At 41.4% G+C, this 22282-nt stretch overlaps 2 protein-coding genes across 3 annotated transcripts in view; both read right to left on the reverse strand.

The window, feature by feature from the left end:
- The window catches only part of LOC125902445 (retinal-specific phospholipid-transporting ATPase ABCA4-like), a 58995-nt gene extending 40869 nt beyond the window's left edge, over positions 1-18126 (reverse strand). The window contains exons 1-12 of the mRNA XM_049598779.1: positions 18063-18126; positions 16139-16251; positions 15803-15896; positions 15476-15617; positions 14594-14733; positions 13697-13824; positions 13322-13519; positions 8566-8655; positions 4769-5006; positions 3875-4014; positions 3061-3177; positions 1480-1677 (exon numbers count right to left, since the gene is read on the reverse strand). Coding sequence (XP_049454736.1) covers positions 1480-1677; positions 3061-3177; positions 3875-4014; positions 4769-5006; positions 8566-8655; positions 13322-13519; positions 13697-13824; positions 14594-14733; positions 15476-15617; positions 15803-15896; positions 16139-16204 — 1551 coding nt within the window. The 5' untranslated portion in view covers positions 16205-16251; positions 18063-18126. The remainder of the gene's footprint in view (positions 1-1479; positions 1678-3060; positions 3178-3874; positions 4015-4768; positions 5007-8565; positions 8656-13321; positions 13520-13696; positions 13825-14593; positions 14734-15475; positions 15618-15802; positions 15897-16138; positions 16252-18062) is intronic.
- Positions 18127-20181: 2055 nt separating this feature from the next.
- Positions 20182-22282, reverse strand: part of LOC125902006 (rho GTPase-activating protein 29-like) — a 34609-nt gene continuing 32508 nt past the window's right edge. For both annotated transcript variants that reach the window (XM_049598089.1, XM_049598090.1), the window contains one exon: positions 20182-22140. In XM_049598089.1, coding sequence (XP_049454046.1) covers positions 20959-22140 — 1182 coding nt within the window. In that variant the 3' untranslated portion in view covers positions 20182-20958. The remainder of the gene's footprint in view (positions 22141-22282) is intronic.

The following is a 22282-nucleotide window of genomic DNA, read 5'->3' on the forward strand; positions in this document are numbered from 1 at the left end:
CTTTGCTTCCAGGAAGGACATTTTTGCCGTTTGGCCGAGGGGATATGGCGTTATGTGAGCCTGTCCGTTTTGACACAGGAAACAATATGGCGGCCAGCTGTAATCTGTAGTTTCAGCAACAGACCCAGAGCAAGCAAAAATCCACCAAATGACGCATTTCGAGCTTAGAGACGAGGGAGATCTGAGCACTGGTAAGGTGGAGGGACATTTACCACAGTCCATAGACACATACTACCCACACTGTTATGACACAAAGCTGGTTGAAAATCAGCTAAGTCCCTTTAACAGAACCATCTTTCACTGAGGCGATCTGGTGACATGGGAAAATCTGAGCTACTACATTCATTCTGCAGCGACACACAAAAACACACACACACACACATTCAGCAAAGGAAAGGCATGCACTCGTGTATCTAAACACACATGAACACAACTCCATGCACCGACACACAAACAACTAGACTCACTTTCTCACATGCACACACACACGCTCTGTCTCTTTATGATACACGTGTAATTACCATGTGAAACTCTCATCCTACACACACACAGAAACACACAGAAACACACACACACGCTGCTCTCTAACCCTCCACACCCCTGTGTACACCGTGTCTAATGTCTCCATTCACATTACTGTACAATACCCTGAGAGTGCTCAAAGAGAGAGGAGAGACCACTTCCCATTCATCTTTACGAGACCATACATTCACAGCACAATAATGTTCACTCAGAGATGGGCTGAGAAGAAAGACCCTTAGTGATACACATGTTCCAGTGGGATTTCAGTGTGAGAAACATACCCCTGACGGAGTGAGAGTACCTAATGCTAACTGCAGCAGCTATCCTATGGCCCAATGCTAGCTGACAGCTATATCTAATTGGCTAAACCGCCTGGGCTTGTTTGTGAGGCTCTGAAGGGTCTCGATGCTGAACCTGGAGACAAAGGACAGATTGAGATGCCCGCACTGATAGGACTCTCTCCAACACCGCAACCCCTGCCCCCTTTAAATCAGTTGAGAGAGGAGAGAGGGAAGGCGTGAGGGATGGATAGAGTGATTTGCCCTCTTTTATTTCGAAGGCGCAGGGGTCTGTTTCAATGCGGGGCCATACACTAAAACAGCATTGAGCTCATGGGGGGGTTGACTCACTCCCACCTACTCTCCACTTTATCACCGGCTTCACAATGAGAGCAAAGCAGGGGGTGACAGCAGGCTTGTTCTCCCCACCTTTCAGCCTACAGGACGGGAGAGCGGCTCAATGGCTGTGCTAAGTGGCCTGTTTTGTTTCTAAGAGGCCTGGCTGCAATCTCCTGGGAGAAGACCTGGAAGACTGATGCACCTGTCTGGAGAGCTGAGAGTCAGTCTTACAAAATGACTGAATACTTAGTCCTGGGAATGTGCTACGTTTGGCAAATAGTGACCAAGGCAAAGATGAAAACGCAGTGACAGATCAGATGGACCACCTTGTGTTTCTTACCTCTCCATACTTGTTGAACGTGCGTATGATCTGGTCGGCGATGTTAAAAATGTTCCTCCAATCAAAGTTGGGCATGCCCGCCTCCCTCTGCTCCTCTGGACCGTTGTGAAGGAAGTTAAGAATGTGTTTGGTGTTCATGTCAGTGTCTTGCAGACTGTTGTCCATGAAGTGCGTTACTGTCGGGTTTCTCAGGGTGTCCTGCAGTGATTGAGCCAGAAGGAAAGTATATAACATATGGAAAAACAAGTGCCATTGAGTTAGCTGATAGTATAGTAAGGAGAGTGTGTTCATGAGCAACTTTTTGGCTGAGACACGACGATGAGAGGCGACATAACAGGGGGCTCTTGTCTCTGCTAGTTCTCTAACGTTGGGTTGGTGTGTCTCAGCCTTTAGTTTATAGTTTGTGTTACATCTGCCAGTAGGTGTGGTTGGGTCATCACATATTGGGAACACCTGGGCCCAGTTTTCCTAATCGTGTAATAGCACATCCCCACTTCGCTCTGACGTTCCACAGCCCCCATCCTTATTTTTGTTTTTCCTTTCTACCCTACAACACCCCACTCATTATTCTCATTCATGCTAACACCTTGAAATTACTGATTTCCACCTCATACCATTTTTTTGACATTTCTAGCTGCTTGTGTTCATTTAAAGGTCCACTGTGTAGGCTTCAGTGGCATCTAGTGGTGAGGCTACAGAACTGAAACTTCTCCAATGTGCCAAGCATGAAGGAGAACTACAGTGGCTGGTGTGAAAACAAGAATGGCCTGATCCAGGGCCAGTGTTTTGTTTGTCCGTTCTGGGCTACTGTAGAAACAACATGGCAGACTCTGTGGATGAGAACCCGCTCCGTATGTAGATATAAATGGCTCATTCTAAGATAATAAAGACACAACGATTCTTAGTTTTAAGTGATTGTAAACTACTGAAATGATGGCTATGAATATTATATTCACTTTCTGTAAGTAGCTGCCCCTAAATCCTTCACACTGGACCTTTAAAATAGTTTCTTTAATAGTTTCTTTGCAGTAGCTCCTCGTGTAGCCTCCTGTTATTTGTCACAGTTTTTGAGTCAACCATGACACTTCTAACATGGGTTATGTTGAAGTGAAGGCTTATTATACAATTATAATCGCCATCTTGATTTTATGGAGCCAGAAGTGACCATATTTGGATGAGAGGGTGGCACTGTGGAGGAGCAAGGGGTGGATCTGACTGAGAAACCAAGGACACTATCAGCCGACAACCTGTCACCCAAAGAGGCCCGACCTTAATTATGCGTAACTTAAAGCCTTAATAAAATGTAAATGGTTGAGTTATCAAAAAATTTACCCCTGGTACAGTTGTCATGAAGAGGGAAACTTTGCTGTAGAGACCAAAACTGCTCTTTGCACCAGGCTGTTAACATGTTTATTTCTGCTGTAAAGCTGAGCATTTTGACATAGAGGTCTATGAGGATTGACTGACTTCTGGAACATTCAAGGAACTGCAGTTTTTCGCACTTCTGTATTGGCTTCATTTTCAGCCCCAGAGGCTGCTGCTTGGTATTTCTGCATCTGTGTGTATGTGCAGTAATCGTACCCTCATCATGTTCATCTGCACACTGTTGTTGAAGAAAGCCCAGAGCTGAGGTCCCACCTCCTCCCAGGCCTTGGCCATGTTCTGCAGCCTCTCTAACTGTTCGAATGTTGTATTGGCCTGCAACACACACACATAAACACACACATTAACACAAATATACACTATATTAACTCAATGCACAGCGATATAAAGTTCACGGATGTTTTTTTTAACTGTATCAGACCAGCAGCAAAGAAACACACTCAACGTATAACTCTGCTGGCATGTGCTAATAACACCAATGTCAACTGATTCTGATTCTCTTGTACTGCTTATGAAAGTGATGATCTTATTTAAAAATCTTTCTATTGTATAAAAATGGAGTCCACAAAACCTGATCTAAGCTCTAAAGCCCAATGCTTTTTTTCAAACACCACAGGCAATAAACAAGTGGACAGTCACATTAGGTCATTTTCTTTCCCAGAGCAGATCTCTAAATTCTCATTAACCAAACTCCTCTTGAAATTGAGATCTGTTTTGCATCAGGACCGCTGAATGAGATGTGACAGACTGAAAAACATTCTGTTTTTCCTTTCAGTGCTGCACCCTCACATTCAATTTATTGTTTAATTCTCCCCTCCTCTCCACTTCCCTCACACTGCGCCCCTATCCCTCCACCCTCCTCTACTTCGGCAGTCAGCTCATTCCTAAGAAGGGTGGGGGTTTGGACGCATTAAAAACAGATACGCGGAGTTTTGAAAGAAACGGAGAAGGAGAGAAAAAGTGAGGCAGAGAGAGAGAGGTGAGGGGTCGGGCTGGAGGTGGTCTCTCTTACACTCTTTAATATCTTGTGGACGGCAGGGGAGTCGGGGGTGTACAGGATCTTTCCCATCAGCAGGGGCTTGACTGAATTCCACACAATTTTTGTGACAGGGTTGGACTCCAGGGTCTGCATCAGGGCGTTGCAGGAGGGAGCTAATGGGAGAAGAATCACAAAAATACAGGAAAGGACAAATCAAAAGAGATGAATCATTATATTGAACTTTCTTATATCCTCCAGACTCAGATGACATTCAAATCCTGTTAATTAAGTCACTGACAACCGTCACATATGTTTAGTCACCCAGTGCTTATCCAACAGCTTTATGGTAAAGATTTCTAGAAGTCCAGCACTTCCATGGACTAAAACAACAGATAAAAAAGGAAAAGCTGTGTACCACTTAAACACCACTTATCAATTCTAAACAGGTTTTCAATATGAAGTGCTGAAAACATGAAAAATTTAAATATGCCAGGATGGACAGTATGCAAATTTCAGTGATGATTGTGCTGTTTTGGGGGATTATTGTTCACAATAGAGATGGAGGAACTGCTGGAAAGAATTAGAAATTAATTTGGATCCTTCCAGAAACAAACAAACAATAAAAATATATAAAAGTAATAAAAGATAAAAAAAACAATGACTAAACTAAAATTAGATGTGTAGAAAACAATGAAATTATAACGAAACACATTATCATAATACTGAGACAAAATAGATGAATAATGTGAGATATATTTATAAAAATGGTACAAATTGAAGTAAATTAACACCCTGTATAAAAACTGCAAAAACAGCATACTATTAACTACACTGTATCTATGGTAGACTATACACTCTGTACTGTATTTATATATAGTATGAACATATGCTACAGAATTTATTACAGTTCAACACCTCATCACTTACTGGTAGAGTCATCATAAGCATAGTTGTAGTTCTTGGTGCCATTGACCCCCAGAAACACTTTGTAGTTGTTGTCCTCATACCAGTTGAAGGACAGGACCCTGGAGCCGCCACCCTCTGGGTATCCACAGAAGAGGCTGGACACACTGGACATCAGCTGGGTGAACGAGGACGGACCCCCGGCTTGAAACAAAGAGGTAACCTCCTTCAGGAGCTCCTGAGAGCTCTCCCGCTCCATCAGCTGTAAAAGTCATGCAGAGGGTCAGTTGAAAGAGATTCAGTGGACAGTGGTCAATGTACCTCTTAACTTCAGAGTCATCCATTGTCCATGACAACGTAAAGTGCTCCTGTTCAGATTTGCCTTCCTTCTACTTCCTTCTCACAGTTAAGGTACAAAGCTATAAAAGAGCCACAGTCCAAATTTCTCGTTCATTAACAGGTCAGAGAGTGTACAGCCCCTTGAGCTAAATGCTAATACCAGCATGCTAACATGCTCACAATTACAATGTTACTGTAGATTTGTTTTATAAAGTTTTGCAAGATGGATTCATCCTCTGTGGAATGTATTTACCAAATTTCATGCCAACAGTTGCTGAGAAGTTTCAGTCTGGACCAAAGTGGTGGATCAACAGACAGACTGACACTGCCATCTATAAAGCCAAGCTGCTAGCATGGCTAAAAATAACCATTTTAAAAGCATGATTCTTAAAAATCATTACATATCCAAGTAAGTCCAAAACAACTTGAAAAACATTATTATACAATTACAATTGATTTAACAGAGAATCAAAGGTCTTATTCAAACCTTGCAGTAAAATACATTTTGAGTGATCAGATTGCAATTAAATAATGCTTGACCACACAAAAGTACAGGTGTAAATGCACCCAAAACACACTGAGAAAGGACTGTGATCCAATCGGCCAAACAAGCTCCGCAGGTGGTCAGGGATGCAATGTGACCACATTGAATATGTGTAAATGCAACTGTGTTTTCAGTCCACATACAACAACTATGTGGGCGGAAATACCTAATCACCATGACTCTTCTGAACCCAGCAAGGCCGCAGCAGCTCTCCCTCACCTGACGCTAAAGCTACAGGGTACATGATGGTCTCCCTCTGAGCTGATCCTAACAGTATTGCATTGTCTCCCTCATCTGTAATGAATTCTTCCTGGCCATCGCTGTGTTTACAATTGATTAGGTCTGTTTCATCCTCATCTACCTCACTGTTGCATTCTACATCTTCCTGACTGGCTCTGAAGAATAACAAAACTCTGGTCCAGTTTTATGCTAATATTGTCTCTGAAAATGCAGACAGTATCATGATGTGCACTCTACGTAATTGTAAATTTTTGAAAATGTAATCATGTTAAATCATATCCAGATACAATCTGGATATGAGATTCATTTTAATGCAAAGTGTAAAGATGATTTTGCTGTCTGTGCTCTCGTATTTTAAGTAGCATGTTGACCTGGGGGCCAACATCCCAAAGGCTTGGTGTACTGTAGTTCACAAATAAACCATGATAAATGTCCTCTAAAAGCCAGGCATCATCATGAGATTTAGACTAAAAATAAATACGTAGTTGCTGGTGTTCACTACACACAAGATTAATGTGTGCAGATTTACAGAACTATACTGTAGAAAGAGTGCCAGAAACTGTGGATAGAGTATTTAAAATGTCATCTTATTTAAATGATCTTGGATATAAACTTACTATATCCTGTGATGTAAAAATCCCTCTTTTATTGACTATCCTAATGTGGTAACAACAGAAACACTGGATGCTACCAAATTGTAAATTACAACTCATTTATGTCCAAAAATGATTTGACCCCCAGCCTACAAAAAAAAGTACACACACACTAGCTAGGTTACTTGCCCCCCTCAGAGGTATCGTATAGTTATCATCTTAACATCCATATTATTTGACTCATGTCTAGTCATCAATGTGGGCTAAATATCCTCCCATCTCCAACAGGATGAATGAATGTTGAGTATTACTATAAAGTGTAAATAATTAGCCTTGAGCTATTTGACCTTTTGTCAGATAATTATCTACATTGTAGGGATATTTATGTCCATCGCATTCATTCATATTGTGTGAACAGCGTAACATAAACCATCACTAGAAAACAATAGTTTGAAAGATAAGCAAACATGTTGGAGGGACGCCTCTCCTTAAATGATGAGGATAGCCTGCGGCTGGACTAAATATCCTCCTATTGATAGGACAAAAATAGCTTCATCCAAGTGCATTTCTCACCCGTGTGTATCATTTCCTTTCTAAAGACATAGCATGGAGGCTGCCAATAATTTCAGTTCTTCTGAAATATGTAATCAGAAAATAATGAAATCAACGTAAAATGTCCTCAAATCTGGGAAATAACTTTAGATGATCTCTTAAGGTATCAGATTTTAGGTGGAGTTGAGTTGTTCTGGGAATATTTGCTCATCATAATTAGCTTATCTTCACAGTCTCCTTAAGAGTTTTAAATGTAGACTTTATTACAACACTGATAATCAAAATGGTTTCAGATGTCGGCAATTAGAATGACTCACTGCTTTTCAACACTCAAAGCAAACTTTTACACACATACACACACATTCTTGTACTTCTATCTTTGTAAGGACCCTCATTGACAAAATGCATTCCCCTTACCCCTACCTAAACCTAATTCTAACCTGATCCCTAAAACCAAGTCTTAACCCTCAAACAGGCCTTTGTAAAAGTAAGGACTGGCCAAAATGTCCTCACTTTGCAAAATGTCCTCACACTGTTGCTAAAATATGGTTTTTGGTCCTCACTATATTGCATATACAAGTACACACACACACACACACACACACACACACACACACACATGCACCACCCCTGATTTATTTCACCCTCACTCCCTTTTCCTCCCTTTTCTTATTTATCATTTCATACACGCAGACTAAATTAAACAGAAGGAGAGGTGGGTAATGGGAGCATTTGGCTCGCCTTTCTGTCACCACGGTGATACGAAGGTCCCACCTACAGGATGTGTCACCTCAAAGGAATGCGTCCCTCTCCCTTATCCCCCCATCCTCACCCCCACGCCCCTCTCTCCCACACCCTGCCTAAGGTGACGATGGAATACACCTCCCCTGGGACATACAGTGAACGTGCCGAAACTCACAGCACATCCGAGTCATTCTGGCCGTTTCTGTCTCTTTGTATGTGTGCACGCCTGAACTGGTATGTTACTATTGTTTTCTGTTCTATATTAATCCTCTACAATATCTATTCTATTGTATTCTTTATTTCTACAGTGTCTGCTTTATTCTATTTCTCTACCACGTCTACTGTATTATCTTCCATTATGTTCTATTTCTGTTCTAATTCATTTGTATTTCATGTGTATTTAATAAATAAAGTGATAAAGACACAAGCAAAGCTATATGTAAATACCATGTGAGACCCAGTCTGTACGTTCATGCACACATGAACACACACAACAATGCATGGATATATATGAATGCACATATACACACCCTCACACATGCATATTACGTCAGCCAACAATGACACATTAGCACTTGTACAGTTCACATGTAGGTTGTTAACACACACACACACAAACACACACGCACATGTACACCCCACATTGCTGAGCCCATCACTCAGCCTCCTCTGTTGAGCGATTCTCAAACTGGGAGCAGCGGAAGAGGCGAGTTTCCTGCAGGACTAAAAATACTGGTGCCTCTGATCCTGCAGGACCGAGGAGAAGAGGAGAGAAGCAGGAGTGAAAAAGGGATCAATGGAGGACTTACAAGTTGAATCTTTTCCGACGTCGCCTTAAGAACCCGACCCCAGAGTTGCAGGTCAATCCCCTGGGAGCTGCTGTCCATAACCTGAGGCATCTGGGGAGACAAAGTCACAAGATGCATCGGTCAAGTGAACAATATTCATGCAGTGTTTCAAAAAATGAGATGAATACAGATACAATGAGAGATTAAACACAATTGGCTCTTTGTTCTTTTGTATCAAAACCATCGCTGCTCTGTTTAAGTCATGTCCCGTGATGACCTTAGACAGATAAAGAGATTTATGTCTAACCAAACAACAACTCTTAAGTTCTGGAAACACCTAAAAGAAATGTTTGATACTCAGAGTTTAGCAAACTTTCTTTACGCAGAAAATACAACCGGTCGTTATTGTTTGTCATGCAATTTGTGTCTCCTCTCTATTAAGTGAGGAAAGTAACCAGCGTCAAACTAAAATTTCTCAATAAGGAAACATGCTTCCCCTAACCCTCCCTCAATGACTTCATCTTGAGAAACCATTAGCAGTAGGCATTAGAAAAGGCCTGGTCAGGGCAAAGTGCTGAGGACTACGGAAACCCCGAATGCAAAGGCAAACACACACATGTGATATCCTTCCTCCTGCATTCCTCGCACTTGCATTTCAATGAATGAAGGAAGGAGGGAGGCGGTGCAGGGGGGGAAAAAGAGAGAAAGCGAGGGAATAGGAAGGGAGGGTGTTGAGAGGTAGATGGGAGAAGGGAGTCAGGAGCGTAACGTGTTGTTACAAGGCAGAGGTCAGTGTGGCAATGGGCTTTAAACTTAAGCTAATGAGTTAAACATCCTCTAAGATGCTACTGTAGTATAAACGAAGGAGTACTGGACATGTATGCTTCGTATATGAGTCAAGTAATTCACATAGAAATTTTTTACTACAACCAAAAAAATCCTTGCATGGCTAATGTACTCAGTGTTAATTTGATTGATGAAAACTGTGATGAAAAGCCGACAACAGCCGTGCTTGCAATCATCTTTAAATGCTGCATGAGCAACAGGCTGCTAAACTCCCATAAAATAGTCTGCGCCAGGATGTTTCACTAGCCAGCAAAGACACTCACAGCTGAGCAGTGTCAGCTGTTGGTGCGGGTTGGGAGTTGTAATTCAGCTGTAAATATTCAGACATGTGTGTCTAACTGTGGATGGTGGAGCTGTTGAATAGATTTGTGGAGTTTGGTAGTTACAGAGGTGGCTGTTAGCAGTTAGCTTTGCTTGTTTGCTGCTGAACAGCAGCGGAGCAAGCAGCCACTGGCCGCAGAACTCCACTCAGTCCAGACTGTCTCTGGAAGGTTTATGGGTTGAGTGCTGTTTGACAGGCAGGTAGGAGGCATTGTTATCTGTGAGAGTAGCTGTGCTGTAAGTAAGTTTCTTTAACAGAGATGAAAGTTTAGTTTGAATCACCAATTCTGTGAGACATGAGTTCAAACCTCCAGACTAACATGTTGCAGAAGTTATTTTTCTGCATCTTAACAGTGAGATCGATAAGTCAGAGTTTACAATGAACCTGGGCACAAATCCTAGTTGTCGCAGTTTAGTTACTTATGGTGTCAAAGTTTCTGACACCATAAATAGAGATGTTGAGCTTTTCAAGTGATGTAAGTGTGTGCTCGTAAATCACCCCTTGAACCTGTCAAACACTGCTAGAGAAATCCAAGTCTGTAAATGTGCAGAAATTATTGGTAGTTGTAGAAAAAAAATGTCTAAATGAAATTTTTATTCAACCTGTCGCCTTGATTCTAATTTCTGATAGATGAATTAGTCTAACTGGATCAGTTTAAAGATGAAAAAACATATAGAAAACAAAATGACTAAAAGTAATGACTAAAATATCATACATTTTTGTTGACTAAAATGTCATGAATTTTCGTCGACTAAAACTACACAAACTATGAAAAATAAAAATGACTAAAATGTGACTAAAACTAATAAGTATCTTTGTCTCAAGATTAGGACTAAGACTCAACCTAAAATAGCTGTCACAATTAACACTGATTGTATCATATTGTGGTCATTTGTACACCCTCTCTATAGATTATAAACAAACTATTTCTACTATATGCTCCAAAGATATTGAATACTATAACTGTTTTTCTTTAAAGGACGTAAAAACCTGTTTCCTTAATCCACCTCTGACTTCGGCAGATACGTATAATCCTATATGAACACACAATTTTCTGCCACAGTTGGAACAGTTTGGAGTGGGTGGGTCTCATTTGCAAAAAGGTTATGTCACATATTTCTGTGTACTAATCAGAGTTTAGCAACATTTGAACTACCAGTCCAATCAGATCAAACCACACCAACATAATCCTGATGAACAGATGTATGGATTTACGTATGGATGGATATATAATTGTTTTATTTAAATATAGAAAAGAAAAGATGACAATCTCAGACAAGGGTTTTTTTGTTAGAGGTCACGTACCACATATGCAAAAAAGGCACTAAATATGTTATGATATTACCAAAAACAGATGAGTAATAAACAAATAGGAATACAAAGTGAAAATTGATTAAATAACTGTACAGTTGAGCTAATGAAATGACCACTTGGTTGACCATGCTCAATTTTAGCCATTAACCCAACATCCATTACATTTATCAATGTTGTAACTTAATGTGTGTAATGGATGGTTGTATTAATATTTACATTCCCAGTCTTTGTTTTGTAAGTGGTAATGTAAGACGCTCTTAGTGTTGCAGTCAAGCTTTCTAGCAACCAGGTGTGCTGGCAGCTGAAGCCTTTGGACCGGCACATGTTGGTAATGTATTTATACGAGGCGACGCACCATCGCGTCTTACAGAGTACCTCACAGGCTGTAGGCGGAGTTGAGCTAAGCCCATTAGAGAAACAGGCCAAGAGGGATAATGCCATGCCAGCACCCTGAGCCAGTCACCTGACACACTCAGGCTGAACCTGAACACATTTATAGAAGAAACTGGAGGGTGTCGGGGGAAAAGAGTTTAAATATAGTACAGTGTGTTGTTGTGTCTGTTTTCATTTGAGGTTTCTTTTATTTTCTTTATTGTTCTGTAAAATATACTGAGGTACTTTTCAAAGCAGCTATATATAACAAATAAATAAAAATGGCTTTTTCCTTTCATTACAAAAAATGATGGTGACTAGCGATCCTGCCATCTCGTTGTTCCATGTACATACATGTGTAAACAGTATGAAACAGGACCCATCAGAGACTTCTAAGCCCCAACATGAAGCCAGTGACTGAGCGAACAGATCTAGCAGTGTCGCCTGAAAGCTAGAATCAGCCACTAGGCCTCACATGCAGTCCTGGCATCACCGACAGCCCTGCACGGAACAGTGAGCCATGACATCACACCTCAATCACTACAAAAATTAACTATCCTGAGCACAAAGCAGCACCGGCACATTTTCAATCACAAGGAAGTACACAATCCAGAATGTTTGTATCAACCATATGACACTGTTTTGCTTCTATTTTGTTACTGTGGGGACAAACAGTTCTATGAAGGTAAGTAGGGCATGTCTTCCCCTCCAAACCTCTGTTAAGTTTCCTTTGAATTTTGTGACTATTAAAAGGTCAAAGCCATAGACGGAATAAAATACTGGACATAGCTACCTTGACATCAACCACTGCTTTGGACTGCCAGTTCGAAGACTTAAGTTTGGCATTTCAGCCATCGCCATCTTGTTATTTTGAGCCAAAAGTGACCATATTTGGGGGGAGCTGTGGCACAGTGAGGATAGATCTGACAGTGCAACACCTCGCAAGAAAGCCTGTCACCCAAGATCTAAGCTTCTTGGCACTTCTGCTTTGGCATCATTTTTCAGCCCTGGAGGTTGCCACTTCATTACCCGGTTGGTTGCACTGGACAGAACTCCTGTTTTGATACATGGATTCATACTGTTTCTAACCATACATCTTCATTCTCCCTGCAAATATATCACCGTAAATATGAAGGGATGTGTGTCCCTGAAGGATAAGTTTGGTGATATTTCATATTTTTCCGTGGTCAACACATCCCATTAAAAAGACCAAAATCTCTGTATCCAAAGCCAGACATACTGTTTGTTGTTGCACTGTGCCATGGAGCTAAATTGTCCAAAAATTGATTAAAAATGAATCAGTGAGCTACTGTTGCAATGGGTGACATCTTCATTCATTACCATGCACACACACACTGTTGTATTTTGACTCAACCCCACACACACTGTCCTACTGTCAGAAATTCTAGCTAGTGCACCAAATACGATTCAATTCGCAGCTGAAAATAATCCTCAACAAATGGCACTATTATACACCTGTATCATGTGTGCTAAACACTACAGTGCCCAGCTGTTTTAGAAAATGAGCCTTTTCAAAAACTGAAACTATAAATTTGTTATGTGTTTTTAAAGATTGACTTCTTCAGTAAGGAACCAATGGCCTTGGAGCTGAGTGCATCAGACGGGGAAGCCAGAAAGTATTGAGAGACAGACGAACATATTAGTCCGTCTGATGAGACAGGGAGAGGGACATAATTTTTCAATGAATACAGCCTTCACAGGATCTTTCAGTGGAAATCATAACTACCATGTCAACAAAGAAAGTTAAAACACAGGGGGAACGTTACATCAGAAGCACTGAAGGTGATCAGAAACACACGATAATATAGGAATATATAATGAATAAACGACATAATGCTGTCTTTTTTTTAATGTGGCAGTGACATACTGACATTCAAAATATTTGTTCAAAGCACAACTCACCACTTTGAAGATTTTAAAGAAGTCCAGATTGGCATAGAGGACGTCCTCTATCCTCTGCAGCCTCTGCTGACTGAGGGCACACATGGCATTGCGGACCCCGTGTAGACCCATGCGACTGGGGAAGATGATGAAGCGCTCCAGCAGGGCCTGGCTGCAAGCGATGTCTTTCAGCTGCAGGTCTGGTATGCCAAAGGCAAACTGGGGAATATGAAAAGGGGAAGGTGGAATGATGTGTTTATTGTGGGTATATGTCTCCAAGAATCATCAAATATCATTACAATGACCTCTTAATATGGATTTTAAAGCACAAGTAAAACATGTAAGTTCTTCAACATTGTTCTGAAAGAAGCCATTCCTCATTCCTCCAAACTGCACCTGTTCTAGTCGTATCTCTGCATTGACGAGCTGGTAGACTATGGACTCCGAGAGGCCGGCATCTCGCAAAAGGAAGGCCGTGAGAACCTCGTCATCCTTCAGAATATCATCTATCTTCAGCCCACGGCCTGGACGGAACATTGAGAACAGAGATAGTGAAAGGTTAGAACCACTAAAGACAATAATGACCCGACGTGCGTTGGACTACACAGAGGAAATGATTCACAGCATGACAGATTGGCAGGGATATTCAGGATGTTTCAGGGAAAGTCCAGCTAGCAAGAGGATGTGTGTTTATATCCCTGCCAAAAGGTCCACTTAATTTCGTTTGAAGTGATATTAAGAATCAACTTTTTATGTGCGCCTTTAGGCCTGTGCGTATGTATGACGACAATAATGTGAATAATACCAGGAAAAAGAGCTCTGACAGAGTAAAGGGAAAAAGAAGTTCATCCAGGTAATTCGTGTGTAGCTGTCACATGCTTTTAGAATATGGATAAGTGGCTACCAAAAAAATCTACCATCTGAAATGAAAGTGAAAAATTATTGCCACAGTACACACAGTACACAAAAAAGTACTTAAAAATAAGGCACTGAAAGTCAAAGAATTTTTTAAAATGAAAGAGAAGGAGAGATGATGCTATGACGAGCACAAGACATGAAACACAACCAGAAAGAGGATGTGCAGAAAACAAAAGCACAAAAACATAAAGGTCAGAGTCAGACTCTTCACCAATGATTCCTGTTAGGTTAGGCCTTTGTAAAAAACTTAAAAGGAACAAACTTTTTAAAGGAAAAATGTTTTTTTCTCCTCTGATTGAGAGAAAAAAGACTTTTACTAACCATTTTACACTCAAGTAAAGTGCTGCTGTCTGAGTCACTACATTTGAGCCTTACCTGACACCACAGATGGGTTGTTGCGTAATGTTTCCATGAAGTTTGAGAAGGACGATACATCGTGCCAAAGATGGCCGAGCTGCTGGACCTCCGTCTCATTGAGCAGAAGCTCCTGGACATCAACATAGAACCGTGCCAATCTAGAACAAGCCGACAAACACACTGAATTAGGCAAATGTATTAGCTATTCTAGACTACATAGACTGTTACATTGGGTTCCCCATTTTATACAGCCTTATCATATCATCTGTCATCAGCACTAGAGCAAAAATGATTTTGGATGTTTGATTTCATGATCTGATTTTGATTAAATTATTTCCATAACTAAGTAAATAGTGTTGAACAGTTCAATAAGTTAAACTTCAGTCAGACCACTTTAGTCAAAGAAAACTTTATTTCCATTTGCAGTATTATAATCGGCGGTATGGCTCTGTTCTGGGGCCTCTCTGCCTTTCCTTGGGCCTACGCAGAAAGCCTTAAGGCAGAGAGAGCACACCTCTCTGCCCTTCCACGTGCACACGAGGAAAGCCTAAAGCTGAGAGCAAACCTCTCTGCCCTTCCATGCACCTATATGGAAAGCCTAAGACAGGGAGAGTGGCAGCAAAGATCCCCCAAGAACAGAACAGAGCAGCATCAATGACAAACAGAAATGACATTGATAAGTCAGACACAGCATGAAAAGGAGGAGCTGGGGTGGAGGCGGGTTGCAAAGCAGCTTGCAGAGGAAGCAGCAACAGTGGGCAGGCCAGAGCAGTTTACATAAGGCACTCTGAATGAGATTTGCCAATTGGTTGCATAGAAAGGAATTATGTGATCTATCAGCTGCAATGTTCTGGTACTGTGGGGGTTTACAAGGTTAGACAGTGCTGTGATCAGGCTTACACTGAGTTGTTATAGTTGGAGACAACGCCCGGAGACTCTCCTCTGGTTGGATATCTGAAGCAGGGGTTGTTGACATTGCAGAAGATGCCCTGGATCCAGGGCAGAATCCCTGCTGAAGGCATGGCCTTGTTGGGGAAATGACCTGAAGGGACAGACAACACATTTGAGGACATGTGAGGGGTGGTGAAGTGATTTTAAAAGAGATGATTAAAGCTAATTGTGCTTTTCTCTCAATGACAAAAACTAAAGCACATTCACATTAGTATTGCCTCTTGATTTTTAAAAAGAGATGACTAAAATTGGTTGTTAATGAAGGGTTTCGCTTACATTCATGTTGTTGGTACAGTGGATTAGCCTTCCTCAGCCAAACCAGACCAATGAATAACAACATAGGCCAGCAGATCTCAACCAGGAAGCGGACCTGGACAGAATTAAAGTAGGAGTTATACACAAAGAACAATTGGGACACCTGTACAATCTACATCACTACAACAGCCGTGGAAAGAATCCTTACAGTCTGAAGCTGATCATGGTTATCTTATGTTGGGACTTTATCAGAAAGGTGTTCAAAGCTGTAGTTTGCTGTGTTACTATATTGGATTGCATTATGCTGTGTAGTGTTCCTAAGGTTTCGTCTGACCCCGGTCACATAAATGATATCACCTTCTGTCTCTTGCGGAGGGTCCAGTTTTTCCACAGTAACAGGCGGATTTGAGAGCCTGTCTTCATTGCTCCGCAGCTTTACCCCTGGAAGGGGTCATCAGACTGTGACAAACCTGCAGATACACAACTTTATCAGCGATCATGGCAAAATTCAACAATCTACATGAGGCGGACACAGACAGACCCAGGATTATGGTTCTTGGGTCTGGTCTCTTTAGAAATTTTTAACAACTGAAGATCCATCTTTTCAAAATGGCCTTTGTCTCACCATAAACTGTCTAGTGCTTGTTCCCCGGTATGTTTCTGTTTGAGGCCTCGGTGGCTTGCATTTGCTCTATGTTTTACTTTCCTTTTGTTGCTCTATTTGTTATATTGCCATTTGACTTTATAGACTGCATGTTTTATTGTTTGATTGCTTGATAATATTTTGTGAAGCACTTTATGAATTTCATTTCTGTGAAAGGTGCTATATCAAATACATTGTATTGTTATTATTTTATTATGATCTCGGGAACACTTGAATTTAGTTTGATTTTTGTGTTTGACTTGACTTTTGCATGATTTTTGAAAACATTTTAATATCTATTTTTTTTACTGTGAAAACAATTGTTTTGTTTTCCTACTACTATTGCTACAGATTGATACAGTGATCTATGGACAACTATTATTTCCCAGAGGTGGGACTGAGTCATTGTTTTGAAAACAACAAGTAAGTCTCAAGTCTTTACACTCAAGTACCAAATCCCAGGAAGTGCGTCAGGCTTTGAAGCCAATTTTCGTAGTGGCCAAACAGTGTAGTTACAGCTGCCGGGTCTGTCACGTGATGCCCTGTGGCCTAAAATGACTTTTTCCCAAAAAAAAACGTACATTGTAAAAGAGATGTCTGTAAATCAGTGCATACTCATCTTTGAGCAAATTAAGGGAAATTCATTGATTCTTGGCACACTTACTGATTGAGTCAAAAGTCTTTTTTGATTTTGTCAACTATAAAGTCATTAAATTTGTGACTTGATTCTGACTCGAGTCCAAGGCATGTGTCTCGAGTTCACACCTGTTATTTTCCCCTCAGGAAAGGCATTGCTCTGGCTTTGGTTCTGACTCAAACAGACTGTACCTGGCCTTAGCATTAACTTGGATTTGCTACAGGTGGTCTTGAATACAACCTTGGACAAACCAACCTTTAAACTATATGTGTTGAAAAGCATACACTCTACTGAAGTGCTCCTCAGCAAAACACTACCTTATTTGTGTAGGCATGTATAACATTATCAAATTATTAAAAATGCAGACCACTCCTGTTATTATTTACATATAAACATGAGCTGAGATTGATAAATCCAATTTGTACCTGCTCTATCGCACACACTTGTTCCACAAGACAAATTGATTTTGGAACTGAGTACTAAAAAAACCTCAAATGGCAATCACATACACACGTTATGTACAGAGAGCTCAGAGAATGTCGGACATGAAGAGTAATTTGTTCAGAGTGACATGTCCAATAGATTAGCACAGACTGGCAGGCTGAGGATGCAGGGACATAAATACTTGTCTAGAAAAACAAAGGGACCTGGACTGAGACGAAAACAGGAGAGTAAAGGCTATTATTATGTCTGACTTCTCTGAAATCACCTTATTACTCAAGCAGTAATTACACATGACAGGACTTCCCTGCACAAGACTGACAGAAACGTGTGGAAATGTTTTGAAATGAAAAAACCACAGCTTGATTAGGTAAAGATACAAAAAGCCATTAAGGTAAAAACATCTTTAAAAGCATCCACCTGGATCTCTGTTTTCACACCCTTATGTTTGACTATAGGCGACAGAAAAACAGTAATTAGCAACCACATACCTGTCAGCCCTTACACCACATCACCACATCCTATTTTGCCAACAAAAGAACAAAGCAGTCGATCCTTACCTCTTATGGAAAGATATAAAAGTCGTACGACATCGAGAGAAACGGGTTCACAAACCAGCTGAAGTAGTGAGAAACATTAAGCAAGGTAGAAGAGCTCTGTGTGACTCCTAGCTGCCCACTCTCTCTCCTCTGCCTGCAGGTCAGCAGCACTCTTAATCTGATTGCTCTAATCTCCCAGCTCAACATGGGCAGGCAGAAAAAAGACAACAGTCATCCATTTTGAGGCAGAATTAGGGGGATATCTGCTCAGGAGGAGAGGAAGGATACTGGTGGGGAGTAAGACTGCCCTGTGGTGGAGAAAGGTTACAGGTTTTATCACATGACGAGACGAAATGATCGACAAAGTGTCCACAAGCAAGATTTACCTGCACGGTTACTGTCACTCAAGAACGTCTTTCAGCCAAACAACTGCAAAATTAATCACAATTTTTTTATACTTCAGGACACACCAGACTGAGAGATTAGATTTTTGGGTCACGCACAATCGTCTGAAATGACTCACTCCTCTGAGCAGCTCGACGAGGTGTAGCAGGTGACATGGGTAATTAGGTTTGGACAATTTGAAGCCTCGACAGTGGGACACTAAAACCGCTTGGACCTGCTGTGAACTATGTGTACAACAGACACAGCTTACCCCAGTCATGAGGTGAATTTGAAGCTTAGAGGGATACGTGTGGATTTTTAAGTGGGGTTGTGTGAGGTACTTATTAATAGTCAGTACAGTAGATGCTGGTCAGCACTCCCCAAGTCTGGAGAAACAGGTAAGAGTGCTGCCATTGAAGCTAGGAAATGCACTCCTGCGGATGGAGATGGATTTTAGCCACCTAAAATAATCAATATCGGTTCAAATGTGCACTTTATTTAGAACATGTTTTGATGGCTTTACCTTGCCATCAGACAGCCCTTTCCTACAGCGATCTGAAGCTGCTGTGCTCTCTTCAAAGCCACCAGACTCCTTTGACAAAAACAGTAATTTTACCCCGCAGAAAACCAGAGCTGCTGGTCTACCGCTGCCTCAATCGTTCGGTTTGTTTTCCTTATTCTGTGACTTTGGTGCTTAAAAGGGTTAGTTGGGATTCACCACAGTCACACAACAACACAAACAAACTAGCTGATGGAGGCATCGGTAGACCAACAGAGTCTGGTGGCTTTGAAGAGAGCTTAACAGCTCCAGTTCCCGGTCGCAAACAACAAGGTAAAGGGATGGAAATATTCTAAATATAGTGTATACATAAAGTGATATTGATTTTTTTAGGTGGCCTCTTTGTTTTGCATCGCCCCCGTCCACATCAATACATTGCTTAGCTTCTGTGGCGGTACTTCTGCCTGCTTCTCCAAACTGAGGGCATGCTGACCACCATTTACTGTAACACAATGAATATGAATAACCACACTTTAAAAATCTGAACTATACACAAACCCGGTGGCTTGGGTACTTTGGCGAATACCATGTCACAGAACTCCAATGTGTCTTTCTCTGATTTGTCACATACAGCAAATTATAGCAAAGAATCAGACTTGATCCATGGTTGAAATAGACAATAGGATACAATGTCACAGGTAGTATAAATAATACATACAAAGTAAACTTATGTTTACAGGGTTGTGTGGGGGAAAAGTTACAGATACAGAGCAGAGCTCAGCTGATCAGTTGATAAGTCAATGGACAGATAATAAATTGATAATCCATTATTCAAGCAAGCAGATTCTTGCGTGTGAGAATGTTTTGCTCTGTAAATTCATTATTTTGGGGGTTGGGCTCAGACAAAAAAGTAATTTCAAGATGTCTCTTTAGGCTCCAGGAAAATGTAATGGAGTGTCCCAATACTGTGTGGTATTTTACAGACCCAAAAAACAGACAGTTGATTGAGAAATTCATAGATAATGACAATAATCAGCAGTGGCAGCCCTGTATCTGCCACAGCTCCACTGTCTCTTTCTCCACTTTGTCCAGTATCGCAAAACACAGCCAAGAATCTGATTGCATAACTGTTTGAAATACAAAACAGGCTGCAATTTAAAAACGGACAAGGGGATTTGTTCAGAAGAATGAAAAACATACATAAGAAAACATATAATATAACCCTGGTTCTGTGAAAAGAAAAAAATGGAAGAGAAATAACTGTTTAAACTACATTTTTAATTTGCAGCAAGCACTGTTGCATGTCATTTTTCTTCTGTATAGTCACAATAATGAGATGAGACAAATTTACTGTGACAAACATGGAGTATGTATGAATGAATATAAAAAAAATGTTAACAGATACATAAGGTTTACATACTGAAAAAAGATGTACCAATCACAGGCGACAAAGGACAAATTTAAAAGGTAAAAATGTTGAACTTTTTAAAATGGAAAACCTTGAGTCAAAAATATTTCCATCCTTTTCTTGTGGAATTAAACACAAAATTAACCATTTCTTTTAACATTAAAGGCAACACTAGAATTTGAACCTGTGTTAAGTGCATTGTGTGATTACAATAAAATATAATTTCATAACAAATCAAACATTGTACATGAACTTAAATTCAAACAATGAAAATGATAGACATTAAATTCTTTACAGACAGATGTCACTTTGTGGTTGGCAAATTTTCTTTGACATTAAAATAAACAATGTATTTGTTATTTAAAAAACATGACACCAAACATTCAATGTTGGCTTCACACTTATGTGTTTTTGCTTGTTTTGAATATTTGGGAGACCAACCACTGTCGACATTCTGACTGAGACATGTAAAATACAATATATTAGTACTTATAACACTTTCATGGTTTATTTTCACAGGCCTTAGTTTTCTCCCACTCTTAGCTTGTATGATAAAAAATGTTTTCCCCAGTATACACTATGGCACAGATACATTAATATTTACAGATATAATATGTTTTTTGGCGTCAGACAAAGTGGGCCTCTCTGTGTTCAAGCTCCTGCAGCCGCCGAGGTCGCAGTCTTTGGTAGACGGGTTTAGTCTCACTGGGGCTGAGGTCATCGGGGCTGCTAGGGGGCGGGGACTGTGGGGGTGAGAGGCTAGCAGAGGTCGAGACCCCGGGGTCAATGGCACTGTCAGTGGAGTCCTGTGACTGGAGCCGTGTCTGTGGGGGGCTTGTAAGGGCAGGGGACGGGGTGACTACCTGGGTAGGGTTGGTGGGGGCGAGGGATGAAGTAGTGGTGGTGGTGGCGGTGGTGGTGGTGGTGGTAACAGTTGTAGTCCAGTTTGAAAGCGTCCTTGCTCTGCTGTTTACGGAAACAGGGGGCTTGTAGAAAGTTCCAGGAGGCGGCTGCAGAGTTCTTGGTGCCCTGAGCGTTAGCGGAAGGTTTGGCGAGCTGCTAGACTCACTGACTGAGTTATCTGTGTCACTTTCCCTTTTAGGAGTCCAGCCCGGCTTTACTGACACAGTGTAGGGGCTGCTGGAGAACATGGTACTCACACTACTTGTGGTAGAGACCACAGAGGTCGTGGTCACTGCTGTGCTAACAGTGACAGGCATCGTTGCCTTAACAGGTTGTACTCCAGAGTTGGCAGACGGCAGGTTGGCCACAATCATAGCAGTCCTGGGTGTGACATCATAGTGCTTGTACTTCCTGTCCCATGTTCTCCTCTGCATTGTCTGTGTGTCAATGAAAGGAGTGATGTAGTAGGTGCTAACCCTCGATGAGCCACTTTGGCGAGCCTTTTCTGGCTCTGGTATCTCCTGTATAGTTTCAGAGACGGGGTCCCGCTCAGCAGAGCTTGCATCAACTTTAGCAGCAGTGTTACGGTAATTCCTCTCGCTGATCTGGGCGGGGGTGGGCAGGCGTTCCAGCGGCATGCTGATCGGCCGAGACACGTGTCTGGTGCGCTGGGTGCGTAGCTGGACCTTTGGAGCCACAGCAGTGGTGGAGGGAGCGGTAGTGCTGGGACGGCCAAACACTAACGTTGACCTCTGGACGTCTCCTTCACTAGATGTCTGGATACCGTTGAGTCTGCCCATGGCTGACACCTCGGTTTTGTCGATCCCTGGCTGGACCTCCTGAACCTCATCCATGATGTGTGAGGATGGGATTACTGATGAGTATCTTTTGTATACTTTGGCAGTCTGGAGGGACATAATACACAATTAGATTACAATCTCTCTATTACATATTAATCTGTATTCACTTAAGTTAACTTTGCTTTAATAATGTAATTGTCAATATAAAGGTCCTCCACCCTGCAGTTCTGCTTGAGGCTGGCTCTGT

This window comes from Epinephelus fuscoguttatus, linkage group LG15 (genome assembly GCF_011397635.1).
Source record: "Epinephelus fuscoguttatus linkage group LG15, E.fuscoguttatus.final_Chr_v1".
NCBI lineage: Eukaryota > Metazoa > Chordata > Actinopteri > Perciformes > Serranidae > Epinephelus > Epinephelus fuscoguttatus.